Genomic DNA, 25,911 nt, shown 5'->3' on the forward strand with positions numbered 1-25,911 from the left:
TGCTGGTGGTTTGCGTGGGCTGGGTTCAGAGAGTAGTGGCAGAACAAACCCGGGTCCCTTTGGAAACTGCCCTGCACTGCTTGGGGCGGGGGGTGTTGAAAATATTCATCCTGTTCGCCAGTGCAGATATTTGCAATCAGAGTCAGAAGGTGACACCGCACCCTTCGACCTCTGCGCAGAGACTGGAATCGGCAGGCTTGGAATGGAGACAGACACCCCAAAGCGCTTCTGATCCTTCCGGGGCCGTTCTCCTGCCTGGCTGTGCGACTACCCAGCGAGGGACCGGGGTGCGTTTGAAACCACATGGCGTCGCTCCAAGGGACTGGCCCCAGGGGAGCGGGGCAGGGAGCCGGGTCTGGGGACCCAGCGGGCAGCACGGCTGCGCTGGCAGAACGCAGCTCTACCTGGCGTGGCAAGTGTGAGCTGGGCCCTTGGACCGATGGCCACTGCCCAGCCTCGGCCTCCGAGAAGTTCCTGGCCTGGAGCTCGAAGCACCCGGCTCGTCCCTGGTGTGGCCGTGCCAGGCATCCGCCCAAATTGCCCCCCCCCCCCCCGCTTTTGTCCCAGCAGGGTCGGCGGGGGGGCAGGCACAGACCAGTGCTGGGAATCGCAGATGGGCCCAGGCCAGGATCTCTGCCAGAAGCAGGGCGGGTGCAGGGGCACTGCCTTGGGGAGCTGAACCTGGGAGGGTGTGTGCAGACTGGCCTGGGGGCATGTGGTCTGTGTTTGCACGTCCGTGGGAGCGTTTGCACGTCCGTGGGAGCGTTTGCACGTCCGTGGGAGCGTTTGCACGTCCGTGGGAGCGTTTGCACGTCCGTGGGAGCGTTCGCACGTCCGTGGGAGCGTTTGCACGTCCGTGGGAGCGTTCGCACAGCTGGCAGACAAGGTGGCTGAGTGGTTGCTAATGCGTCGTGCTGTGCACGCCCATGTTCGCATCCCACTCCTGGCAGAGCTGGTCGTCCTCAGGGCTGGGTTGCTGGGGTGATGAGCGTGGTAGGGAACCCAACGTGGGGTAGAGGGTCTGTGTGTGCAGGAGCTCACACTCATGTCTGCGCACAACTGTGATTGTGTGTATTTGCACCCATCCGTGCAGGTGTGTATTCCCACACTCCTGTGCCTGTGCAGGGGTCAGTGTGTATTTGCACACCTGGTTGCGGGGTGCTCACGTGTGCGTCTGTGCACAGCCACCAGCGTGTTGGCAGTTTTCAGTGCCTAGGTGATCACACAGGTGTCTGTGCACAGCTGTTGGTGTATTTGCAGACCTTGGGGCATAGGCACTCAAAGGCATGTCTGTGCACAGGCGTGTCAGGCTGGCTTGGTGCCTGGCGGTGGGGGTGTTGGTGCCTGGTGGGCTGGCGTGTGATAGCGGGCTCTGTTTCCTGGTGGTGTGGACCGGCGCCTGGCAGGCTGGCACCTGGGGTGATGGTGCCTGGCGGGCTGAAGGGCTGGCGAGTTGGTGCGTGGCGAGCTGGCGCATGGCGCTTGGCACGTGCCGGTCCCAGCCCCGGCTGAGCTGCTGTCTGTGCCGTTGTCTCCACAGCCTCTCGCCCGGCAGGATGGGGGCGCTGGGGAGCTACTGCGAGGGCAACGGCTCCGTGGCCCAGGCCTGGACGCAGCAGGGCCTCTCCCCCTGCTTCTACTTCACGCTGGTGCCCACGGTGCTGCTGAGCGTCTGCCTGCTGCTGGGCGCCCTGCAGCTGGCCTGCTATGCCCGCTTCGGCCGGGCCATGGAGCCCAAGCACGTGCCCCGCTCCCGCCTCTACCGCGGGCAGCTGCTGCTCTCGCTGGTGCTGGCGCTGGAGCCGCTGGGCGCGCTGCTGTGGCAGGTGCTGGCCACGGAGCCGCTGCCCGGGTACGTCCTGCTCTACGGCTGCCTCTCGCCCGCCGCCTGGGCCGGCGCCCTCGGCCTCCTGCAGCTGGAGCGCACCCGCGTGCTGGCCCAGGACCGCACCCGGGGCCACGGCACCGTCCTGCTGCTCTTCTGGGCGCTGGCCTTCGCCGCCGAGAACCTGGCCCTGGTGTCCTGGCGCAGCCCGCTCTGGTGGTGGGCCCTGGCCGACACCCCTCAGCAGGTAGGTGGGTCCGGCCGTCGTGCTGGGGGGTGGAGCCCTGTTAGCCAGCGAGAGCCCCCCTGCCCCGTGCACAGCGCTGGGGCTGGGGCTGAGTCAAAGGAGCCCTGGTCTGCCAGGCCAGCTGCCTTGGGACCGGCCCTGCCCCGCGGGGAGAGCAGGGGCTGGGCCCCACCGGCCCCCGAGAGCTGTGTGCGTTGGCATCGGGCCAGCGTGCCCATACGTGCCAGCTGGGGCGGCACTAGTGCCCGTGGGCTGTGGCCCTTAGCTCGGTCCCCGCCCCCCGGCCCTCCCCAGGGAGCCGTCTCCCCACGGGGCGGCTGGTCTGGCCGTGCTCCCTTGGGGAATCCCCGAGCGCGGGTGCCTGGGGGAGAGGCAGCCCCAGACCTCTGCCCCCCCCTCGGGCCTCCACTGCCGGCCTGCTGAGTCACGGGGGGCGGAGCTGGCAGCGCGTGGGGCGGCACGTGGGCAGGCCCCTGCTGGCTTGTTGTGCTGAGTCACTGGCAGAGGCCTGTGCCGAGGGGGGCTGTGCTCTGCGTCCCTGGGGCTGGCTCTGGGGCCCCCTTCCCCTGCTCTGGGCCTTCCCTGCCCCCCCGGCCTTCCCCCCGCTGTGGGTCGGGATGTCTGTCCCATCCCCCTTTGGCCCCACTGTGCGGATGGGGGGAGCTCCTGGGGGGGAGCTTTAGACACAGCCCCCCCCCCCAGCCAGACCCTCCCTGCGACCCAGCTCCTGATATGTCAACTCAGGGTCCTTCGTCCCCATAGCTCCTTCTGGGTGGGACCCGGCTCCCTTCGCCCAGCAGCCGTGGGGGCCAGCCCCGGAGCCCCTGCTGTGGGGTTGCCAGGCCAGGGGCCCCACGCTGCCCCCACGGGACCCCCAGTGCTGGGAGGGAGGTGACTGCCCAGTGGCCCAGAGCCCGCCGGACAGGGGAGAGACTGGCAGGAGGGGAGCGGCCCCCCTTCCCCACTGGGGTGTAAACCCCCCTGAATTGGTTCATGCGGGGCTGCCACGGCGTTTAACCCACTAGAGGGGCAGGGCGGGGGGCTGCTCCCGCCCCCCCAGCCCCACTGGGCCTGCCACAGCTTCCCCACCAGATCCGGTGGCCTGGGAGCCGGCAGCCCTGCGGGGAGGCAGCGGGCAGGTACCAATTCACCTCTGGGCCTGACCCCAGGTGGGAGACGCTCACGCTGCACGGGCACCGGGCCTTTCCCCGGGGGTCGGCTCAGGGCAGTGGGCTCCGGCCGGCCAGCAGCAGGGTCTGTCTGGGCTCCGTCTCCCGCCGGCCAGCCCTGCTGCTGCCTCTCCGGAGTCGGCTCGGACGGGAGCCTCTGCCCCGATCTTTGCCCTGCCTCTGTGGCTGGAGCCCAGGAGCCAGGCAGGTGCCATCCAGCCCACAAAGCGCCCTGCCCTCTCCATCTGTGGGGCCCTGCTCAGCCGGGATGCTGGGGGCGGCGGCTGACCCCGGGCCCGAGGGCTGCGGCCGGGGCGCTGGGGGCGGAGGGGCGGCGGCTGACCCCGGGCCCGAGGGCTGCGGCTGGGGTTGGTGGGGCAGCGGCTGACCCCAGGCCCGAGGGCTGCGGCCGGGGCGCTGGGGTTAGTGGGGCAGCGGCTGACCCCAGGCTGTGGCCGGGGCTCTGGAATCCGCGGGGTGGCGGCTGACCCCGGGCTCTGGAATCGGCGGGGCGGCGGCTGACCCTGGGCTGTGGCCGGGGCTCTGGAATCGGCGGGGCGGCGGCTGACCCCGGGCTATGGCCGGGGCTCTGGAATCGGCGGGGCGGCGGCTGACCCCGGGCTCTGGAATCGGCGGGGCGGCGGCTGACCCCGGGCTGTGGCCGAGGCTCTGGAATCGGCGGGGCGGCGGCTGACCCCGGGCTGTGGCCGAGGCTCTGGAATCGGCGGGGCGCGGCTGACCCCGGGCTGTGGCCGAGGCTCTGGAATCGGCGGGGCGCGGCTGACCCCGGGCTCTGGAATCGGCGGGGCGGCGGCTGACCCCGGGCTCTGGAATCGGCGGGGCGGCGGCTGACCCCAGGCTGTGGCCGGGGCTCTGGAATCGGCGGGGCGGCGGCTGACCCCGGGCTGTGGCCGGGGCTCTGGAATCGGCGGGGCGGCGGCTGACCCCGGGCTGTGGCCGGGGCTCTGGAATCGGCGGGGCGGCGGCTGACCCCGGGCTGTGGCCGGGGCTCTGGAATCGGCGGGGCGGCGGCTGACCACGGGCTGTGGCCGGGGCTCTGGAATCGGCGGGGCGCGGCTGACCCCGGGCTGTGGCCGGGGCTCTGGAATCGGCGGGGCGGCGGCTGACCCCGGGCTGTGGCCGGGGCTCTGGAATCGGCGGGGCGGCGGCTGACCCCGGGCTGTGGCCGGGGCTCTGGAATCGGCGGGGCGGCGGCTGACCCCGGGCTGTGGCCGGGGCTCTGGAATCGGCGGGGCGGCGGCTGACCCCGGGCTGTGGCCGGGGCTCTGGAATCGGCGGGGCGGCGGCTGACCACGGGCTGTGGCCGAGGCTCTGGAATCGGCGGGGCGCGGCTGACCCCGGGCTGTGGCCGAGGCTCTGGAATCGGCGGGGCGCGGCTGACCCCGGGCTCTGGAATCGGCGGGGCGGCGGCTGACCCCGGGCTCTGGAATCGGCGGGGCGGCGGCTGACCCCAGGCTGTGGCCGGGGCTCTGGAATCGGCGGGGCGGCGGCTGACCCCGGGCTGTGGCCGGGGCTCTGGAATCGGCGGGGCGGCGGCTGACCCCGGGCTGTGGCCGGGGCTCTGGAATCGGCGGGGCGGCGGCTGACCCCGGGCTGTGGCCGGGGCTCTGGAATCGGCGGGGCGGCGGCTGACCACGGGCTGTGGCCGGGGCTCTGGAATCGGCGGGGCGCGGCTGACCCCGGGCTGTGGCCGGGGCTCTGGAATCGGCGGGGCGGCGGCTGACCCCGGGCTGTGGCCGGGGCTCTGGAATCGGCGGGGCGGCGGCTGACCCCGGGCTGTGGCCGGGGCTCTGGAATCGGCGGGGCGGCGGCTGACCCCGGGCTGTGGCCGGGGCTCTGGAATCGGCGGGGCGGCGGCTGACCCCGGGCTGTGGCCGGGGCTCTGGAATCGGCGGGGCGGCGGCTGACCACGGGCTGTGGCCGGGGCTCTGGAATCGGCGGGGCGCGGCTGACCCCGGGCTGTGGCCGGGGCTCTGGAATCGGCGGGGCGCGGCTAACCTCAGGCTCCCTGGCAGGTGCAGTTCAGTCTGTGGCTGCTGCGTTACCTCGGCACCTTCGCCCTCTTCGTGCTGGGGATGAAGGCGCCGGGGCTGCCCCCCAGGCCCTACATGCTGCTGGTGAACGAGGACGAGCGCGATGTGGAGAACCGGCAGGTGGGTGCCCCCGGCCCACGCACGTCTGGGGGGCTGTAGGGGGAGGGGCATTGCCATGACAGTGTCTGGGGCAGTACAGCCCTTCTTGGGGGGAGGGGCCCAGAGCCAGGGAGACTGACTCACCCCCAGCAGGCCTGGCCCGGCCCCTCCTCGCCTGGTCACCCCCCCCCCTCCGGGCTCAGCGTACAGAGAGCCTCCCTCACCCCAAATTCCCATCCCATTCGGATTGGTGCAGGCCCAGGGAAACCGAGGCAGCCGCCGGGGTTTCCGCAGCGCAGCTGTCGTGCAGCACGAGGTGAGGGCAGCCCCGGTGGCCGCAGGGTTCTGTGTCGGTGGCGCCTGCCTTTGGCCTGTTCCCACATCGGGGAGCCCGGGGACCCCGCCCTGACGAGCTCTCCCTGGTAGCAGTGTGGCTGGGGGCCCGGGGAGCAGAGCTGTAACCCTGCTCTCCTGCCCAGGTCCCTGGGCCCGGCCCCTGGACTCATTGCTGTCTGCCCCCCGCCTAGGGGGCCCAGCCTGGAGGGGCCCCAGGGCCAGGGAGTCCAGCCCATCAGGTGTGCCGGTTCAGACAGGCGCCCGCCCCACTGCTCGGAGGGGAGGCCGACCCAGCACCCCCTCTGCAGCCAGAACCCGGCCCAGGTCCACACCCTGCCGGGCAGCCCCTAGAGCCCTGTCTGCAGGGGCACGCGCCAGCCCCCCGGGGCCCTGGGCAGCTCTGAGTAGGGACAGGCACCAAGGGGGGTTCCGCCTGGGCCCAGGGCTTGCCTCGCGGGGGGCCTGGGCCGAGAAGGGCTCCCTCCCCCCTCGCTGTCACGCCTGGGACCGCAGCAGCCAGAGCCGGGGGGAGGCAGCCAGGGCCCCGATCCTGCTACCGCAGGGCCCAGCTCCCCGGCGTTCGCCCTCTGCGGCCCAGCACCCCCCGCGGGCCAGGGCGCAAGGGCTCCACCGAGGAGAGGATCCGCCAGCGGATGGAGCTGCTGGCCCCACAGCCCGACTCCCGCCCTGCTGCCCTGGCCTGCGGCAGGGGCTGTGAGCAGCCAGGCCCCAGGCACCGGGTCCCCGCGGCCCGGCCAGCTGCCTGCGGGTCACTGCGGCGCGGCACGGAGGGTGGCCAGGCTCTGGCTTCCTGCCCCAGGCGCCGCGGGATCGGGATCGGGATCGGCACCGGGGGCCAGGCCCCGTCCCACTGCCCAGCGCGCGCTCGTGTGGGTCCCTCGTCTCTGCCCTCCCGCGAGCCCGGGGTGCACGGACGCCGCCTCCCAACTGCCCCGGGGGCCCGTGTGAGCACAGGACAGTCACCCCGGTCCCAGGTCACCCCTGCTACAGGTCCCCCCCCCCGCCCCGGTGCCGGGTCCCCCCCTCGCCCTGGTGCCGGTTCCTCCCTGGTGCCGGGTTCCCCCCTCGCCCGGCGGGATCTCCTGAGGGGCTGGCTTGGCTCTGTGGCGGGGGGCAGATCCCCAGGGCTCACCCCTTTCTGCGTCGCAGCCCCTGCTGCCAGGCGACGGCGCGGCCCGCTCCACCTGGCAGGGCTTGGGCCGGAAGCTGCGGCTGCTGGCGCAGTACGTGTGGCCGCGGGGCAGCCGGCCGCTGCAGGGCCTGGTGCTGTTCTGCATGGTGCTGATGGGGCTGGAGCGCGTCATCAACGTCTTCGTGCCCATCTACTACAGGGACATCGGTGAGCCCCGCGGGGGGGGGGCTCCAGGAAGCAGATGAAGGAGGCTGGTGCTGCCCCGGGTCTCTGCGTGGCTCCCATCTTCGCCGGGCGGAGGGCGAGTCCCTGGCAGGGGTCTCAGCCTCCCCCTTGCCCCGAGCATGATGAGCGCCTGGAGCCAGCACCCTTGTCTGGGGGGAGCAGTCAGCTGGGGGGGAGCAGTTGGCTCGGGGGGGAGCAGTCAGCTGGGGGGAGCAAGCAGCTGAGGGGGGAGCGGTCGGCTCGGGGCGGGGGGCGAGCACCCGGGGGGGGAGCGGCTGGCTCTCCTGCCCGGGTCCCTCCCCTGTAATGATTGGCTGCCTCAGGCCCCCCACTGGGTGCCCTCCCTGCCCGTCGCAATAGCTTTGCCCACCCACGCCAGGCCCCGTCTGCCCGGAGCTCAGCCTAAGCTGCCAGGCCCCCCACTTGTGTTCCCAGCTCGGCCCAGGGGGCTCTCCCCAGGGCACCAGGGTCCCCTTTGTCCTGCCCCGCCCAGAAGAGGCTGCATTTCGGGGGCCGTTAGCTCGCTGTTGGGGAGCAGGCGGATCCCAGGGCTGCAGGGCAGTGTCAGGGGCGCGGGGGGCAGCATGGGGGTTGGGTGCCTGGGCGCAGGGCACTGCCGTTGCCCCCCCATGCTGATTGGGGTCTCCCATCCCCAGTGAACGAGCTGACCGAGGGGGCTGCCTGGCGCACGCTCGCCTGGACCATCTGCATCTACGTGCTCCTCAAGTTCTTCCAGGGCGGAGGCGCCGGTAGGACCTGGGGGGGCTCTGGGCCGGGGGTGGGGGGGGGGCTTGGGGCAGGGGGGCTCGCAGGGGGGGGGGGCTCTGGGCCGCGGGTTGGGGGCTCTGGGCCTAGCAGGGGGCTGAGCGGGATCTCTCCGGGGCTTGCCTGGAGGGGCCGGGCAGGGCCTGGGCACAGAGGTGGAGAAGGATGGAGGCGTACCCGCCCTGGCCCTGCCCCCCTGCCCGCGGGCCCCGTGCGTACCCGCCCTGGCCGTGCCCCCCCGTGCGTACCCGCCCCGGCCGTGCCCCCCCGTGCGTACCCCCCCGTGCATACCCCCCGTGCATACCCCCCGGCCGTGCCCCCCCGTGCATACCCCTCCTGGCCGTGCCCCCCCGTGCGTACCCCCCCGTGCATACCCCCCTGGCCGTGCCCCCCCGTGCGTACCCCCCGTGCATACCCCCCGGCCGTGCCCCCCCGTGCATACCCGCCCCGGCCGTGCCCCCCCGTGCGTACCCCTCCTGGCCGTGCCCCCCGTGCGTACCCCCCCTGGCCATGCCCCCCCGTGCGTACCCGCCCTGGCCCTGCCCGCGGGCCCCGTGCGTACCCGCCCTGGCCGTGCCCCCCCCGTGCATAACCCCTCTGGCCGTGCCCCCCATGCGTACCCGCCCTGGCCCTGCCCCCCTGGCCCTGCCCCCCCGTGCGTACCCGCCCTGGCCCTGCCCCCCCGTGCGTATCCCCCCTGGCCGTGCCCCCCCGTGCGTACCCCCCCTGGCCCTGCCCGCGGGCCCCGTGCGTACCCCCCCTGGCCGTTCCCCCCGTGCGTACCCGCCCTGGCCCTGCCCCCCGTGCGTACCCCCCCTGGCCGTGCCCCCCGTGCGTACCCCCCCTGGCCGTGCCCCCCGTGCGTACCCCCCCTGGCCGTGCCCCCCCGTGCGTACCCCCCCTGGCCCTGCCCGCGGGCCCCGTGCGTACCCCCCCCTGGCCGTTCCCCCCGTGCGTACCCCCCCTGGCCCTGCCCCCCGTGCGTACCCCCCCTGGCCGTGCCCCCCGTGCGTACCCCCCCTGGCCGTGCCCCCCGTGCGTACCCGCCCTGGCCCTGCCCCCCGTGCGTACCCCCCCGGCCCTGCCCCCCGTGCGTACCCCCCCTGGCCGTGCCCCCCGTGCGTACCCGCGTGGGGCAGAGGGTCAGGGGTCTCTGTTGATACATCTCGTGTCCGCCCTCAGGCTCCACGGGCTTCGTCAGCAACCTGCGGACCTTCCTGTGGATCCGGGTGCAGCAGTTCACCAACCGGCAGGTGCAGGTTCGTCTCTTCGCCCACCTGCACGGCCTGTCCCTGCGCTGGCACCTGGGGCGTCGGACGGGCGAGGTGCTGCGCAGCGTGGATCGGGGCACCAGCAGCGTCAACAGCCTGCTGAGGTACCGGGGGTGCTCCTGCCGGCCCCGGCCCCCAAGGGGTTGCCAGTCCTCTGCTGAGCCTCCAGGGAGATCCTGGCAGGGGGGAGCCAGGCAGACCCGGGTGGGGTGGGGAGGGTGGTGCAAGGGAGCTGAGATAGGTGGGGAATGGGTGGGGTGGGCGGGGCAGTGGAGGTGAGGGGTGGGGCAGGAGTGGGCGGGGCAGTGGAGGTGGGGAATGGGCGGGGTAACAGCGGTGGAGTGGGGTGGGCGGGGCAGTGGAGGTGAGGGGTGGGGCAGGAGTGGGCGGGGCAGTGGAGGTGAGGAATGGGCGGGGTAACAGAGGTGGAGTGGGATGGGCGGGGCAGTGGAGGTGAGGGGTGGGGCAGGAGTGGGCGGGGCAGTGGAGGTGGGGAATGGGCGGGGTAACAGAGGTGGAGTGGGGTGGGCGGGGCAGTGGAGGTGAGGGGTGGGGCAGGAGTGGGCGGGGCAGTGGAGGTGAGGAATGGGCGGGGTGGCAGAGATATGGTGGGCGAGGCCATAGGAGGGGTGGGAGGTGGATCAAGGTAGGGATGGGGGTGACCCTGGGCTGACGTGACCCTTCCTGTCCTGCCCCTCCCCCAGCTACATCATCTTCAGCATCTTCCCCACCGTGGCCGATATCGTCATCGGCATCGTCTACTTCAGCTCGGCCTTCAACCTCTGGTTCGGCCTCATCATCTTCGTCTGCATGAGCCTCTACCTGAGTGCGTGCGGGGCGGGGCGGGGCGGGCGGCGGCCGTGGGGTGGGGCGGGGCGGAGAGATGTGACCTGCCTCTTTCCGCAGCCCTGACCATCATCATCACGGAGTGGAGAACCAAGTACCGGCGGGACATGAACACCCGCGACAACGAGGCCAAGGCCCGGGCTGTGGACTCGCTGCTCAACTTCGAGACGGTGCCGGCCTGCGGGCAGGGCCCTGGGGAGATCTCCGGGGGCTGATCTCGGTGTGGGGTGGTTCTGGCAGGAGGGGGCCGGTTCTCGGCCAGGGGATGGGGTTGGGCTCTCCAGGGATGTGAGCCCAGCAGGGGGCAGTGGGTGGGAAGTGGGTGCTAATGCTGAGCTGAGAGGATGGGGGGCCTGAGCCGGGGGCGGGGCCCTGAGGCGGGGCCTGGCTGAGCACTGAGCCCGGCTCCGTGTGTTGCAGGTGAAGTACTACAACGCGGAGAGCTACGAAGTGAATCGATTCAATGACGCCATCCTCAAGTACCAGGTGCCGGAGAAGGGGCCTAGCTCCTCTACTGCTCTGCGGGGCGATGGGCGTGAGGAGGGCCCCTCCCGGGGCAGCCCTGGGGGCTCAGCAGGGCCCCAGCCTGCCCCACTGTGGGCCAGCAGACTCGGCTGGGGCTGGGGAGGGCTGCCATGGGCTGGCATTGGGCGGGCTCATGCTGGGGAGACTCGGGGTCCCTGACTCTCCCGCCGGCCCCGGCAGGTCTCGGAGTGGAAGGTCAACGCCTCCCTGGCCCTGCTCAACCAGACCCAGAACCTGATCATCGGCCTGGGGCTGCTGGCGGGCTCCCTGCTCTGCGCCTACTGGGTGACGGAGAGGAGGTTCCAGGTGAGCCGGGGCCACCCGCGCCCCAGTCCTGGCCTGTCCTGCCCGGCCCGCCCCGGCCCGGCCCTGATGGGCGGCGTCCCCTCTCTTCCAGGTGGGGGACTTCGTCCTGTTCGGCACCTACATCATCCAGCTCTACACGCCGCTCAACTGGTTCGGCACCTACTACCGGTACGGGCAGGCTAGCCCAGTAGCCCCGCCCCCATGTGCCAGCCGGGCCATTGGTCCAGCTAGCCCGGTAGCCCCGCCCCCATGTGCCAGCCGGGCCATTGGTCCAGCTAGCCCGGTAGCCCCGCCCCCATGTGCCAGCCGGGCCATTGGTCCAGCTAGCCCGGTAGCCCCGCCCCGTGTGCCAGCCAGGCCATTGGTCCAGCTAGCCCGGTAGCCCCGCCCCGTGTGCCAGCCGGGCCGTTGGTCCAGCTAGCCCGGTAGCCCCGCCCCCATGTGCCAGCCGGGCCATTGGTCCATCTAGCCCAGTAGCCCCGCCCCGTGTGCCAGCCGGGCCGTTGGTCCAGCTAGCCCGGTAGCCCCGCCCCGTGTGCCAGCCGGGCCATTGGTCCAGCTAGCCCGGTAGCCCCGCCCCCATGTGCCAGCCGGGCCATTGGTCCAGCTAGCCCGGTAGCCCCGCCCCGTGTGCCAGCCGGGCCGTTGGTCCAGCTAGCCCGGTAGCCCCGCCCCCATGTGCCAGCCGGGCCATTGGCCCAGCTAGCCCGGTAGCCCCGCCCCGTGTGCCAGCCAGGCCATTGGTCCAGCTAGCCCGGTAGCCCCGCCCCGTGTGCCAGCCGGGCCATTGGTCCAGCTAGCCCGGTAGCCCCGCCCCCATGTGCCAGCCGGGCCATTGGTCCAGCTAGCCCGGTAGCCCCGCCCCCATGTGCCAGCCGGGCCATTGGTCCAGCTAGCCCGGTAGCCCCGCCCCCATGTGCCAGCCGGGCCATTGGTCCAGCTAGCCCGGTAGCCCCGCCCCCATGTGCCAGCCGGGCCATTGGTCCAGCTAGCCCGGTAGCCCCGCCCCGTGTGCCAGCCGGGCCGTTGGTCCAGCTAGCCCGGTAGCCCCGCCCCGTGTGCCAGCCGGGCCGTTGGTCCAGCTAGCCCGGTAGCCCCGCCCCCATGTGCCAGCCGGGCCATTGGTCCAGCTAGCCCGGTAGCCCCGCCCCGTGTGCCAGCCAGGCCATTGGTCCAGCTAGCCCGGTAGCCCCGCCCCGTGTGCCAGCCAGGCCATTGGTCCAGCTAGCCCGGTAGCCCCGCCCCGTGTGCCAGCCAGGCCATTGGTCCAGCTAGCCCGGTAGCCCCGCCCCATGTGCCAGCCGGGCCATTGGTCCAGCTAGCCCGGTAGCCCGCCCCGTGTGCCAGCCGGGCCATTGGTCCAGCTAGCCCGGTAGCCCCGCCCCATGTGCCAGCCAGGCCATTGGTCCAGCTAGCCCGGTAGCCCCACCCCGTGTGCCAGCCAGGCCGTTGGTCCAGCTAGCCCGGTAGCCCCACCCCGTGTGCCAGCCGGGCCATTGGCCCAGCTAGCCCGGTAGCCCCGCCCCATGTGCCAGCCGGGCCATTGGTCCAGCTAGCCCGGTAGCCCCGCCCTATGTGCCAGCCGGGCCGTTGGTCTAGCTAGCCCGGTAGCCCCGCCCTATGTGCCAGCCAGGCCATTGGTCCAGCTAGCCCGGTAGCCCCGCCCTATGTGCCAGCCGGGCCGTTGGTCCAGCTAGCCCGGTAGCCCCGCCCCCGCTGCACCAGGCAGGTCATTCAGCCATCCAACGTGGTAGCTCCATGTGGCAGATCAGCCCACCCCGTTGCCGTCAGTCAGGGATGTCGGGAGATTCGGGAAGACTGGGGAAGGGCGAGTCTAGTGCCCGCCTGTAACACGGGAGATCAGAACGACCCAGGAAACGACAGACCCGTCGGTTTCATGTCTGGGCCGGGGCCGATCAGGGAGCAGGTCATTCAGGAATCCACCTGCAAACAGCTGGAAAGTACCAGCCAGCATGGATGTGCAGAGAACGCGTCACGTCAAAGCAGCCGGCTCGCTCTGCGCTGGTACCGAGCCTTGTGGCTGGGGAGAAGCGGTGCACGTGGGATACCTAGACTTTAATGAGGCGTTTGATACGGTCTCACACGGCCTATCAGTAAACTAGGGAAATGCAACGTGGTGGGGGCAGAGCTGGCTGGACGACCGCTCCCAGAGTGGAGCTCTCAGTGGGTCGCAGTCGTGTGGGGTCCCCGGGGTCAGTCCTGGGCTGGCTCTGTGCAGTGCGTTAGCGGATGGCCCAGCGCGGCTGATCACGTTTGCATCTGGTCCCGCGCTGGGAGGGGTGGTGGGTGCTCTGGAGGGGGCAGAATTCAAAGTGATCTGGGCAAACTGGAGAAAACAGCATGAGGTTTAAGAAGACAAATGCCAAGTGCTCCACGTAGGAGAGAACAATCCGTGTCTCTCAACGGGAAGCCACTGTGGGATCTGGGGGTCATAGTGGACCAGAAGCTAAATATGAGTCGGCTGTGTGACACGGCAAACATCGCTCCGGGCTGCATGGCCAGGAGTGTGGTGAGCCAGACACGAGACGTCCTTCTTCCGCTCTGCTCTGCGCTGGTTGGGCCTCAGTGGGAGTCTTGTGTCCAGTTCTGGGACCACATTTGAAGAAAGATGTGGAGAAATGGGAGAGGGTCCAGAGAAGAGCGACACGAACGATGAAAGGTCGAGAGAACACGAGCTAGGAGGGAGGCTGAAGGAACTGGGCTTGTTTAGTCTGGAAAGGAGCAGACAGAGCGGGGACAGGGGAGCAGAGGTTGGACGTTAGGAAACACGTCCCGGCTGTCGGGGTGACACTGGGATAAGTTGCCTGGGGGCTGTGGAGTCTCCATCCCTGGGGATACGGAAGAGCCGCTGGACACACCCCTGCCGGGGATGGGCTGGACGGGGCTGGCCCTGCCGGGAGGCTGGGGACCGGACTCGATGCCTCTCGAGGGCCCTCCCAGTTCTAGTGCTCCGAGTCTGATTTGGGGGGACACATCTGGGCTGAGTGGGCAAGTGGCCCCGTCTTCACCTCCCCCCCCCCCCCCCCGGCCTGCAGGATGATCCAGAGTTCCTTCATCGACATGGAAAACATGTTCGAGCTCTTCAATGAGGAACAAGAGGTGGGTGCCCCCCCGCCCGCAGCTCCGCCCCCAGAGGGGCCATCCCCCTGCCCTGCCCCCGCCCGCAGCTCCGCCCCCAGAGGGGCCATCCCCCTGCCCTGCCCCCGCCCGCAGCTCCGCCTCCAGAGGGGCCATCCCCCTGCCCTGCCCCCGCCCGCAGCTCCGCCCCCAGAGGGGCCATCCCCCGCCCTGCCCCCGCCCGCAGCTCCGCCCCCAGAGGGGCCATCCCCCTGCCCTGCCCCCGCCCGCAGCTCCGCCCCCAGAGGGGCCATCCCCCTGCCCTGCCCCCGCCCGCAGCTCCGCCCCCAGAGGGGCCATCCCCCTGCCCTGCCCCCGCCCGCAGCTCCGCCCCCAGAGGGGCCATCCCCCTGCCCTGCCCCCGCCCGCAGCTCCGCCCCCAGAGGGGCCATCCCCCTGCCCTGCCCCCGCCCGCAGCTCCGCCCCCAGAGGGGCCATCCCCCTGCCCCCGCCCGCAGCTCTGCCCCCAGAGGGGCCATCCCCCTGCCCTGCCCCCGCCCGCAGCTCCGCCCCCAGAGGGGCCATCCCCCTGCCCTGCCCCCGCCCGCAGCTCCGCCCCCAGAGGGGCCATCCCCCGCCCTGCCCCCGCCCGCAGCTCCGCCCCCAGAGGGGCCATCCCCCTGCCCTGCCCCCGCCCGCAGCTCCGCCCCCAGAGGGGCCATCCCCCGCCCTGCCCCCGCCCGCAGCTCCGCCCCCAGAGGGGCCATCCCCCTGCCCTGCCCCCAGCACCCCAGCCCCTGCCACGCCCCCTGCTCCTGATTCCTGCCCCAGGAGGCGGGTGCCGCAGCCCCAGCTGATCAGCTGCACAGGAGAGGGGGTCACCCCACTGGGGCAGGCAGCTCCCTTGGCTCCCCCGGGCGTGTCCGTTTGCCCGGTGGGCAGGGCCGGGCGGTGGGGCCACGTCTCTGTCGTGTGGCAGGTGAAGGACGAGGTGAACGCAGGCGACCTTCGCTTCCACTCGGGGCGCATCGAGTTTGAGAACGTGCACTTCAGCTACGTGGACGGGTACGGGGGCGGGGCCGGCGTGGGGGTGGGGGTGGGGTGAAGTAGGGCTGGAGCATGGGGCAGGTACGGGGTGGGGCGCAGGGAATGAGGGGAGTCCAGAGGGTACAAAGCAGGACGGGGGGGGGGGCGTGTTGGCTGCGTACCAGGCCCGTGGGGGGGGGCACAGCCCTACAGCCCCCATGTGAGGGCCTGGCCCCCTGCTGAAGGCTGTGGGGGGGGGCGCCACTGACCTTCCTCTCTGCCCCCAGGAGGGAAATCCTGCAGGACGTCTCCTTCTCAGTGATGCCTGGACAGACCCTTGCCCTGGTGAGATGGGACCCCTGCGCCAAGATCTGTGCAGTCGGGATTGGCCAATGGCTATAGGGACCGGTCCGTACAGAGCCTGCCCCGCCCCCTCCCATGCCGCTCTGCAGAGCAATACTGGGGACCGGTCCGTACGGAGCCTGCCCCGCCCCCTCCCATGCCGCTCTGCAGAGCAATACTGGGGACCGGTCCGTATAGAGCCTGCCCCGCCCCCTCCCATGCCGCTCTGCAGAGCAATACTGGGGACCGGTCCGTATAGAGCCTTCCCCGCCCCCTCCCATGCCGCTCTGCAGAGCAATACTGGGGACCGGTCCGTACAGAGCCTTCCCCGCCCCCTCCCATGCCGCTCTGCAGAGCAATACTGGGGACCGGTCCGTACAGAGCCTGCCCCGCCCCCTCCCATGCCGCTCTGCAGAGCAATACTGGGGACCGGTCCGTATAGAGCCTGCCCCGCCCCCTCCCATGCCGCTCTGCAGAGCAATACTGGGGACCGGTCCGTATAGAGCCTGCCCCGCCCCCTCCCATGCCGCTCTGCAGAGCAATACTGGGGACCGGTCCGTACAGAGCCTTCCCCGCCCCCTCCCATGCCGCTCTGCAGAGCAATACTGGGGACCGGTCCGTACAGAGCCTTCCCCGCCCCCTCCCATGCCGCTCTGCAGAGCAATACTGGGGACCGGTCCGTATAGAGCCTTCCCCGCCCCCTCCCATGTCACTCTGCAGAGCAATACTGGGGACCGGTCCGTATAGAGCCTTCCCCGCCCCCTCCCATGCCGCTCTGCAGAGCAATACTGGGGACCGGTCCGTACAGAGCCTGCCCCGCCCCCTCCCATGTCACTCTGCAGAGCAATACTGGGGACCGGTCCGTACGGAGCCAGTCCACCCTGCCCCACTGCTCTGCAGAATGTCTGTCCAGAGGTGCTGTTCCTGGGAACCCCGGGGCTGCTCCAGACGTGGCCCTATCATAGATAGGGTCACGATAAGGTGGGTGCATAATTGGCTGGATAACCGTAGTCAGAGAGTTGTTGTTAATGGTTCTAAATCCTGCTGGAAAGGGATAACAAGTGGAGTTCCTCAAGGGTCTGTTTTGGGACCCGGACTGTTCAATATCTTCATCAATGATGTAGATATTGGGATAGAGAGTACGCTTATTAAGTTTGCAGATGATACCAAACTGGGTGGGGTTGCAACGTCTTTGGAGGATAGGGACATAATTCAAAATGACCTTAGCAAGTTAGAGAAATGGTCAGAGGTAAACAGGATGAGGTTTAATAAAGAGAAATGCAAAGTGCTCCACTTAGGAAGGAACAATCAGTTCCATACATACAAGATGGGAAGCGACTGTCTAGGAAGGAGCATGGCGGAAAGGGATCTAGGGGTCATAGTGGACCACAAGTTGAATATGAGCCAACAGTGTGATGCTGTTGCAAAAAAAGCAAATATGATTCTAGGTTGTATCAACAGGTGTGTTGTAAGCAAAACTCGTGAAGTCATTCTGCCACTCTACTCTGCACTAGTTAGGCCTCAGCTGGAGTACTGTGTCCAGTTCTGGGCGCCACATTTCAAGAAAGATGTGGAGAAATTGGAAAGGGTGCAGAGAAGAGCGACAAGAATGATTAAAGGTTTAGAGAACATGACCTATGAAGCCAGGCTTCGTGAACTGGGCTTGTTTAGTTTGGAAAAAAGAAGATTAAGGGGGGACATGATAGCGGTTTTCAAATATCTAAAAGGGTGTCACAAGGAGGAAGGAGAAAATTTGTTCCTCTTGGTTTCTGAGGACAGGACAAGGAGTAATGGGCTTAAAGTGCAGCAGGGGAGGTTTAGATTGGACATTAGGAAAAAATTCCTAACTGTCAGGGTGGTCAAATATTGGAATCAATTGCCAAGGGAGGTGGTGGAATCTCCCTCTCTGGAGATATTTAAGAACAGGTTAGATAGACATCTGTCAGGGATGGTGTAGACGGAGCTTGGTCCTGCCTTGAGGGCGGGGGGCTGGACTCGATGACTCTCGAGGTCCCTTCCAGTCCTATGATTCTATGATTCTAAGCTCTCTGTCCTCGGGCTGTAGTGCCGGTCCGTATGGCACCCTGTGCCCCCCCAGCCCCCCTTCACCTGCTCACCCCTTGTCTTCGCGCCCAGGTGGGTCCCTCCGGCTCGGGGAAAAGCACCGTCATTCGCCTGCTCTTCCGCTTCTATGACGTGTGGGGCGGCTGCATCCGCATCGATGGGCAGGACATCGCCAAGGTCGGGGCAGCTCGGGGGTTGTCCCGGGCAGGGTGGAGGGTGCCTGGGGAGCAGGGTCACAGTTAGGGCCAGAGCTGGGCTCAGCCATGGGAGCCCAGGCCCTGGGTCCCTCTGGCCTGTGCTGTCCTGGGCTGCTGGCGCCTGGCAGCGTTGGGGGAGAGGGCCCAGCCTGCGGGGGGCTGCCCCAGGGTGCTGGGGGAGCAGCCCGGGCACTAGAGGGACCTGCCAGGCCTTCTGCTCGGGGGAGGGGCTCGGGGGCTTTGTGGGACCCTCCCCCATGTCCGGGGGGCAGGGCCTGGCTTCAATTGGGCCCCAAAGGGGAGAAGCTGCCGGGGGAGGGGCGGGGCTGAGGGGGCCGCCGGAAGGCCCCCGGGCGGGGGTGGGGCGTCTCCGTGGGGGGGTGACTGAGCGCGCGGCCCCGGGGGTGACGGACGGGGCTGCCCGGCAGGTGACGCAGGCCTCGCTGCGCGCCCACATCGGCGTGGTGCCCCAGGACACGGTGCTCTTCAACGACTCCATCTGCAACAACATCCGCTACGGGCGCGCCGCCGCCTCCGACGACGAGGTGCGCCAGGCCGCCCGCGCCGCCGACATCCACGACCGCATCCTGTCCTTCCCCGAGGGTGAGCCCCCGGGGCAGCGCTCCCCGCCCGGCAGGGCTCAGAGCACGGGGCACGGCTGGCAGTGGGGGAGGTGCCCGGAGCACGGGGCACGGCTGGCACTGGGGGAGGTGCACGGGGCACGACTGGCAGCGGGGGAGGTGCCCGGAGCACGGGGCACGGCTGGCAGCGGGGGAGGTGCCCGGAGCACGGGGCACGGCTGGCAGCGGGGGAGGTGCCCGGAGCACGGGGCACGGCTGGCAGCGGGGAAGGTGCCCGGAGCACGGGGCACGGCTGGCAGCGGGGGAGGTGCCCGGAGCACGGGGCACGGCTGGCAGCGGGGGAGGTGCCCAGAGCACGGGGCACGGCTGGCAGCGGGGGAGGTGCCCGGAGCACGGGGCACGGCTGGTGCTGGGGGAGGTGCCCGGTGCAGAGCCCCTAATGCTGGTGTTGGGGGAGGTGCCTGGAGCACAGGGCACAGCTGGCAGCGGGGGAGGTGCCCAGAGCACAGGGCACAGCTGGCAGCGGGGGAGGTGCCCAGAGCACAGGCCATGGGGCACAGCTGGCAGCGGGGGAGGTGCCCAGAGCACAGGCCACAGGGCACAGCTGGCAGCGGGGGAGGTGCCCGGGGCAGAGCCCCTCGGGCTGGCGCTGGGGGAGGTGCCCGGGGCGGAGCCCCTAGGGCTGGCAGCGGGGGAGGTGCCCGGGGCAGAGCTCCTAGGGCTGGCGCTGGGGGAGGTGCCCGGGGCGGAGCCCCTAGGGCTGGCAGCGGGGGAGGTGCCCGGGGCGGAGCCCCTAGGGCTGGCGCTGGGGGAGGTGCCCGGGGCGGAGCCCCTAGGGCTGGCGCTGGGGGAGGTGCCCGGGGCGGAGCCCCTCGGGCTGGCGCTGGGGGAGGTGCCCGGGGCGGAGCCCCTCGGGCTGGCGCTGGGGGAGGTGCCCGGGGCGGAGCCCCTCGGGCTGGCGCTGGGGGAGGTGCCCGGGGCGGAGCCCCTAGGGCTGGCGCTGGGGGAGGTGCCCGGGGCGGAGCCCCTCGGGCTGGCGCTGGGGGAGGTGCCCGGGGCGGAGCCCCTAGGGCTGGCAGCGGGGGAGGTGCCCGGGGCGGAGCCCCTAGGGCTGGCAGCGGGGGAGGTGCCCGGGGCACAGCTGGCAGCGGGGGAGGTGCCCGGGGCGGAGCCCCTCGGGCTGGCGCTGGGCCGGGCGGCCGGGAGGAGCGGGCCGGGCGCTGGCAGCAGGGAGCCAGCCCAGCCAGTGTCTCTGCCCCCCAGGTTACGAGACGCAGGTCGGGGAGCGAGGCCTGAAGCTGAGCGGGGGCGAGAAGCAGCGAGTGGCCATCGCCCGCACCATCCTCAAGGGCCCCCGGATCATCCTGCTGGACGAGGTAACGTGGGGCCCCAGGGCCACGCTGCCCCTCCCCCCAGCCTCCCTCCCCCTCCAGGGCCCCCTTCCCTGCCCCTCCCCCCACGCCGTCACCCTCACGGGGGCCCAGCCCTGGGTGCCCCCAGAGCAGCAGGCAGCTCACAAGGCCCCTGCTGCCGTCCCACCGTTCTCCCCGCCCCTCTGCCCCGCTTCCTTGGGGCACAGGCTGAGCGAGGGTCACCTGCTGGCCAGGCACCTCCCTGCTCACACCGCTGAGCTGCTGTAGTGTGGGCAACTTCTGCCAGTGCTTGGCACCATGGCTGGACACAGCAGGTGCAGCCCAGGGCGGGTACAGCGTGGCGGGTACAGCCTGGCCCGGGGCAGTTACAGCCGGGCTCAGGGCGGGTACAGCGTGGCGGGTACAGCATGGCAGGTACAGCCGGACTCAGGGCGGGTACAGCGTGGCGGGTACAGCCTGGCCCGGGGCAGGTACAGCCGGGCTCAGGGCGGGTACAGCGTGGCGGGTACAGCGTGGCAGGTACAGCCGGGCTCAGGGCGGGTACAGCCGGGCTCAGGGCGGGTACAGCCTGGCCCAGGGCGGGTACAGCCTGGCCCAGGGCGGGTACAGCGTGGCGGGTACACCCTGGCCCAGGGTTGCAGGTACAGCCGGGCTCAGGGCGGGTACAGCGTGGCGGGTACAGCCTGGCCCAGGGCGGGTACAGCGTGGCGGGTACAGCCTGGCCCAGGGTTGCAGGTACAGCCGGGCTCAGGGCGGGTACAGCGTGGCGGGTACACCCTGGCCCAGGGTGGCAGGTACAGCCGGGCGCAGGGCGGGTACAGCGTGGTGGGTACACCCTGGCCCAGGGTGGCAGGTACAGCCGGGCGCAGGGCGGGTACAGCCTCAGCCCTCCCGCACTCCGTAACCCCCTGCCTCCTAGGCCACGTCGGCGCTGGACACCGAGACAGAGAGGAACATCCAGGGGTCGCTGGCCAAGGTCTGCGCCAACCGCACCACCATTGTCGTCGCCCACAGGTGGGGCTGGGCAGGGCTTTGTGTGGGGGCAGGGAGCGGGGCGGCCGGAGTCCTGCAGGTCCAAGGGCTGGAGGGAGGTGGGGGAATTGCCTGAGGGCTGTCACTGAACCCCTGGGGCGTAGAGTTCTGCTGCTACTGCCACAAGGGCCAGTACTCACCTTGGGACCCCCCTGCGGCCCCCCCATTCCCTGCACACTGCGCCCCCTAGCGCCGCACCAGGGCCAGTACTCACCACGGGACCCCCCTGCGGCCCCCCCATTCCCTGCACACTGCGCCCCCTAGCGCCGCACCAGGGCCAGTACTCACCACGGGACCCCCCTGCGGCCCCCCCATTCCCTGCACACTGCGCCCCCTAGCGCTGCACCAGGACCAGTACTCACCACGGGACCCCCCTGCGGCCCCCCCATTCCCTGCACACTGTGCCCCCTAGCGCCGCACCAGGGCCAGTACTCACCGCGGGACCCCCCTGCGGCCCCCCCATTCCCTGCACACTGCGCCCCCTAGCGCCGCACCAGGGCCAGTACTCACCGCGGGACCCCCCTGCGGCCCCCCCATTCCCTGCACACTGCGCCCCCTAGCACCACACCAGGGCCAGTACTCACCGCGGGACCCCCCTGCGGCCCCCCCATTCCCTGCACACTGCGCCCCCTAGCGCCGCACCAGGGCCAGTACTCACCGCAGGACCCCCCCCGCGGTTCCCCCCCATTCCCTGCACACTGCGCCCCCTAGCGCCGCACCAGGGCCAGTACTCACCGCGGGACCCCCCTGCGGCCCCCCCATTCCCTGCACACTGCGCCCCCTAGCACCACACCAGGGCCAGTACTCACCGCGGGACCCCCCTGCGGCCCCCCCATTCCCTGCACACTGCGCCCCTAGCGCCGCACCAGGGCCAGTACTCACCTTGGGACCCCCCTGCGGCCCCCCCATTCCCTGCACACTGCGCCCCCTAGCGCCGCACCAGGGCCAGTACTCACCGCGGGACCCCCCTGCGGCCCCCCCATTCCCTGCACACTGCGCCCCCTAGCGCCGTACCAGGGCCAGTACTCACCGCGGGACCCCCCTGCGGCCCCCCCATTCCCTGCACACTGCGCCCCCTAGCGCCGCACCAGGGCCAGTACTCACCGCAGGACCCCCCCCGCGGTTCCCCCCCATTCCCTGCACACTGCGCCCCCTAGCGCCGCACCAGGGCCAGTACTCACCGCGGGACCCCCCTGCGGCCCCCCCATTCCCTGCACACTGCGCCCCCTAGCACCACACCAGGGCCAGTACTCACCGCGGGACCCCCCTGCGGCCCCCCCATTCCCTGCACACTGCGCCCCTAGCGCCGCACCAGGGCCAGTACTCACCTTGGGACCCCCCTGCGGCCCCCCCATTCCCTGCACACTGCGCCCCCTAGCGCCGCACCAGGGCCAGTACTCACCGCGGGACCCCCCTGCGGCCCCCCCATTCCCTGCACACTGCGCCCCTAGCGCCGCACCAGGGCCAGTACTCACCTTGGGACCCCCCTGCGGCCCCCCCATTCCCTGCACACTGCGCCCCTAGCGCCACACCAGGGCCAGTACTCACCGTGGGACCCCCCTGCGGCCCCCCCATTCCCTGCACACTGCGCCCCCTAGCGCCACACCAGGGCCAGTACTCACCGCGGGACCCCCTGCGGCCCCCCCATTCCCTGCACACTGCGCCCCCTAGCGCCACACCAGGGCCAGTACTCACCGCGGGACCCCCCTGCGGCCCCCCCATTCCCTGCACACTGCGCCCCCTAGCGCCGCACCAGGGCCAGTACTCACCACGGAACCCCCCTGCGGCCCCCCCATTCCCTGCACACTGCGCCCCCTAGCGCCGCACCAGGGCCAGTACTCACCACGGAACCCCCCTGCGGCCCCCCCATTCCCTGCACACTGCGCCCCCTAGTGCCGCACCAGGGCCAGTACTCACCGCGGGACCCCCCTGCGGCCCCCCCCCGTTCCCTGCACACTGCGCCCCCTAGTGCCGCACCAGGGCCAGTACTCACCGCGGGACCCCCCTGCGGCCCCCCCCCGTTCCCTGCACACTGCGCCCCCTAGTGCCGCACCAGGGCCAGTACTCACCTTGGGACCCCCCTGCGGCCCCCCCATTCCCTGCACACTGCGCCCCCTAGCGCCACACCAGGGCCAGTACTCACCGCGGGACCCCCCTGCGGCCCCCCCATTCCCTGCACACTGCGCCCCCTAGCGCCACACCAGGGCCAGTACTCACCGCGGGACCCCCCTGCGGCCCCCCCATTCCCTGCACACTGCGCCCCCTAGCGCCGCACCAGGGCCAGTACTCACCGCGGGACCCCCCTGCGGCCCCCCCCATTCCCTGCACACTGCGCCCCCTAGCACCACACCAGGGCCAGTACTCACCGCGGGACCCCCCTGCGGCCCCCCCATTCCCTGCACACTGCGCCCCCTAGCGCCCCGCACCAGGACCAGTACTCACCGCGGGACCCCCCTGCGGCCCCCCCCATTCCCTGCACACTGCGCCCCCTAGTGCCGCACCAGGGCCAGTACTCACCGCGGGACCCCCCTGCGGCCCCCCCCATTCCCTGCACACTGCGCCCCCTAGTGCCGCACCAGGGCCAGTACTCACCGCGGGACCCCCCTGCGGCCCCCCCCCGTTCCCTGCACACTGCGCCCCCTAGCGCCGCACCAGGGCCAGTACTCACCGCGGGACCCCCCTGCGGCCCCCCCATTCCCTGCACACTGCGCCCCCTAGCACCACACCAGGGCCAGTACTCACCGCGGGACCCCCCTGCGGCCCCCCCCCCGTTCCCTGCACACTGCGCCCCCTAGTGCCGCACCAGGGCCAGTACTCACCGCGGGACCCCCCTGCGGCCCCCCCCCCGTTCCCTGCACACTGCGCCCCCTAGCACCACACCAGGGCCAGTACTCACCGCGGGACCCCCCTGCGGCCCCCCCATTCCCTGCACACTGCGCCCCCTAGCGCCGCACCAGGGCCAGTACTCACCGCGGGACCCCCCTGCGGCCCCCCCCCGTTCCCTGCACACTGCGCCCCCTAGTGCCGCACCAGGGCCAGTACTCACCGCGGGACCCCCCTGCGGCCCCCCCCCCGTTCCCTGCACACTGCGCCCCCTAGTGCCGCACCAGGGCCAGTACTCACCGCGGGACCCCCCTGCGGCCCCCCCCCGTTCCCTGCACACTGCGCCCCCTAGTGCCGCACCAGGGCCAGTACTCACCGCGGGACCCCCCTGCGGCCCCCCCATTCCCTGCACACTGCGCCCCCTAGCGCTGCACCAGGGCCAGTACTCACCGCGGGACCCCCCTGCGGCCCCCCCCCGTTCCCTGCACACTGCGCCCCTAGCGCTGCACCAGGGCCAGTACTCACCGCAGGACCCCCCTGCGGCCCCCCCATTCCCTGCACACTGCGCCCCCTAGCGCCGCACCAGGGCCAGTACTCACCGCGGGACCCCCCTGCAGCCCCCCCCCCATTCCCTGCACACTGCGCCCCTAGCGCCGCACCAGGGCCAGTACTCACCGCGGGACCCCCCTGCGGCCCCCCCCCCGTTCCCTGCACACTGCGCCCCCTAGCGCTGCACCACAGCTTGCACTGGTCCCCTCCCCCACCTCCTATGAAACACATGGTGTGAGCTGGGCTGCCCTGCCAGATGGAGCCAGCCCCTTCGATCCTGCCTCTTCCTCCATGGGCTGGCCCTGCGAAGGGGGGAGCATCGCCCCACGAGCCCCTGGGCCTGGCTCCACCAGCCTGCCAGGGAGCAGGGACACTGGTGTGGGCAGGCAGCCCCGGGGTGCCCGTCTGGGCTGCAGTGTCTGCGCTGGGGGCACGGTGCCCGTGCTGGGGGCGAGGGGGTGATGTGGGACTGGACCCACTGCTGGGGGTGGGGATCTCAGTGGGGAGCAGGTGAAAGCGGCAGAGCTACAGCCCAGCCCGGCTCTGACTGGCCCCCCCCCCGTCCCATGGCCCCCCCGGCTTTCACCGCCCCCCCACCCCGCCCGGTGGCGCCGCTGCTGCTAGGAGCTCATGGCGGCATCTCGTGCCTCAGTAACACTCCCTGCCCCCAGGCTCTCCACAGTCGTCCACGCCGACCAGATCCTGGTGCTCAAGGCGGGGCACATCGTGGAGCGTGGAAGGTAACGTCCCGCCACGGCCAGCTGGCACTGGGCTGGGCCCGGCCCCTCTGTGGGAAAGGGCGGCACTGGGGCTGGGCAGTGATCTGGGGCAGGGCAGGCTGCAGGAGGCGGGGGGCAGGGCAGGGGGTGGGCAGCAGGGTGGGGGCTGGGCAGGCTGCAGGAGGCGGGGGCAGGGCAGGGGGTGGGCGCTGGGCAGGCTGCAGGAGGCGGGGGGCAGGGCAGGGGGTGGGCGCTGGGCAGGCTGCAGGAGGCGGGGGGCAGGGCAGGAGGGGGCGCTGGGCAGGCTGCAGGAGGCGGGGGCAGGGCAGGGGGGGTCGGCGGGCAGGCTGCAGGGCAGGGCAGGGGTGGGCAGCAGGCTGGGCACAGGGCAGACTGCAGGAGGCGGGGGCAGGGCAGGGGGTGGGCGCCGGGCAGGCTGCAGGAGGCGGGGGGCAGGGCAGGGCAGGGGTGGGCAGCAGGCTGGGCACAGGGCAGACTGCAGGAGGCGGGGGCAGGGCAGGGGGGTGGGCGCCGGGCAGGCTGTAGGAGGCGGGGGGCAGGGCAGGACGGGGTGCCGGAGCCCCTCAGCACTGGCTCTCGCAGGCACGAGGAGCTCCTGCAGAAGGGTGGTGTCTATGCCGGGATGTGGCAGCAGCAGCAGGCGGGGGACGCGTCCGACTCGGACCCGGAGAGCAAGGACAGGAGCACCGAGAAGCAGCCGGCAGCCCCCAGCAAGGGGCCGTGAGCGCGGGCAGGGCCAGCTGCCCCTTTGGGGCGGGCCAGGCCCCACCCTCTCCTGGCACACTGCAGGAGCGGGGCGGGGGGCAGTGGGCGGCTGGCTGCTGGGGTGCAGCCTGGAGAGCCCCTGGGAACACGGCCGTAGCCACCCGCCGGGGCGTGGAGGGTGAGGCTGCCCTGCTGGCCTCGCCCCCGGGCACCGTCTTGCTGCATGAAGCTCCTGGCAGCCATGGGGCGGGGGCGCTGCTCCCCCCAGTGCAGGGCCCAGAAGGGAGGCGGGTTTTAATATTTGATTTGTTGCTTGTTACTGAATCTTGTAAATTGCTGGTGGCCAGTTCCAGGCTCCGGCTTGGTCTTTTCCGGGGGGGAGCTCAGCTCCGGGCTTGGCTCCATCTTTTCAAGGGGGGGGGGAGCCAGCTCGCCTGTCTGGGGGGGATAGGTGGGGGGCTTTTTACAAGTTAGAAGCAGTGAACCCGGGGGGAGCTGAGCACAGACCGGAGCCCTGCCCACCCCCTTGCCAGCTGTGCAGGGAGGAGGTGCCAGCGTGTGCAGAACCCGGCACCTGGGG

General features: G+C 71.3%; 1 protein-coding gene across 6 annotated transcripts in view; it reads left to right on the forward strand.

Moving 5' to 3' along the window:
* Nucleotides 1–25,677, forward strand: part of ABCB6 (ATP binding cassette subfamily B member 6 (LAN blood group)) — a 33,206-nt gene extending 7,529 nt beyond the window's left edge. For 2 of the 6 annotated variants that reach the window (XM_075932915.1, XM_075932916.1), the window contains exons 2-21: nt 122–287; nt 1,541–2,072; nt 5,278–5,415; nt 6,901–7,090; nt 7,765–7,857; nt 9,056–9,248; nt 9,849–9,970; nt 10,051–10,210; nt 10,411–10,476; nt 10,696–10,821; nt 10,913–10,989; nt 13,878–13,941; nt 14,879–14,964; nt 15,213–15,270; nt 17,404–17,508; nt 17,957–18,131; nt 19,373–19,485; nt 20,402–20,496; nt 24,558–24,626; nt 25,209–25,677. In XM_075932915.1, coding sequence (XP_075789030.1) covers nt 122–287; nt 1,541–2,072; nt 5,278–5,415; nt 6,901–7,090; nt 7,765–7,857; nt 9,056–9,248; nt 9,849–9,970; nt 10,051–10,210; nt 10,411–10,476; nt 10,696–10,821; nt 10,913–10,989; nt 13,878–13,941; nt 14,879–14,964; nt 15,213–15,270; nt 17,404–17,508; nt 17,957–18,131; nt 19,373–19,485; nt 20,402–20,496; nt 24,558–24,626; nt 25,209–25,350 — 2,770 coding nt within the window. In that variant the 3' untranslated portion in view covers nt 25,351–25,677. Of the gene's footprint in view, nt 1–121; nt 288–1,540; nt 2,073–5,277; nt 5,416–6,900; nt 7,091–7,764; nt 7,858–9,055; nt 9,249–9,848; nt 9,971–10,050; nt 10,211–10,410; nt 10,477–10,695; nt 10,822–10,912; nt 10,990–13,877; nt 13,942–14,878; nt 14,965–15,212; nt 15,271–17,403; nt 17,509–17,956; nt 18,132–19,372; nt 19,486–20,401; nt 20,497–24,557; nt 24,627–25,208 lie in introns of those variants that run through there. The other 4 variants (XM_075932914.1, XM_075932918.1, XM_075932917.1 and 1 more) reach the window with 4 other exon arrangements.
* Nucleotides 25,678–25,911: the final 234 nt, after the last annotated feature.

This window comes from Pelodiscus sinensis, chromosome 7 (assembly GCF_049634645.1).
Source record: "Pelodiscus sinensis isolate JC-2024 chromosome 7, ASM4963464v1, whole genome shotgun sequence".
Taxonomy (NCBI): Eukaryota; Metazoa; Chordata; order Testudines; family Trionychidae; genus Pelodiscus; species Pelodiscus sinensis.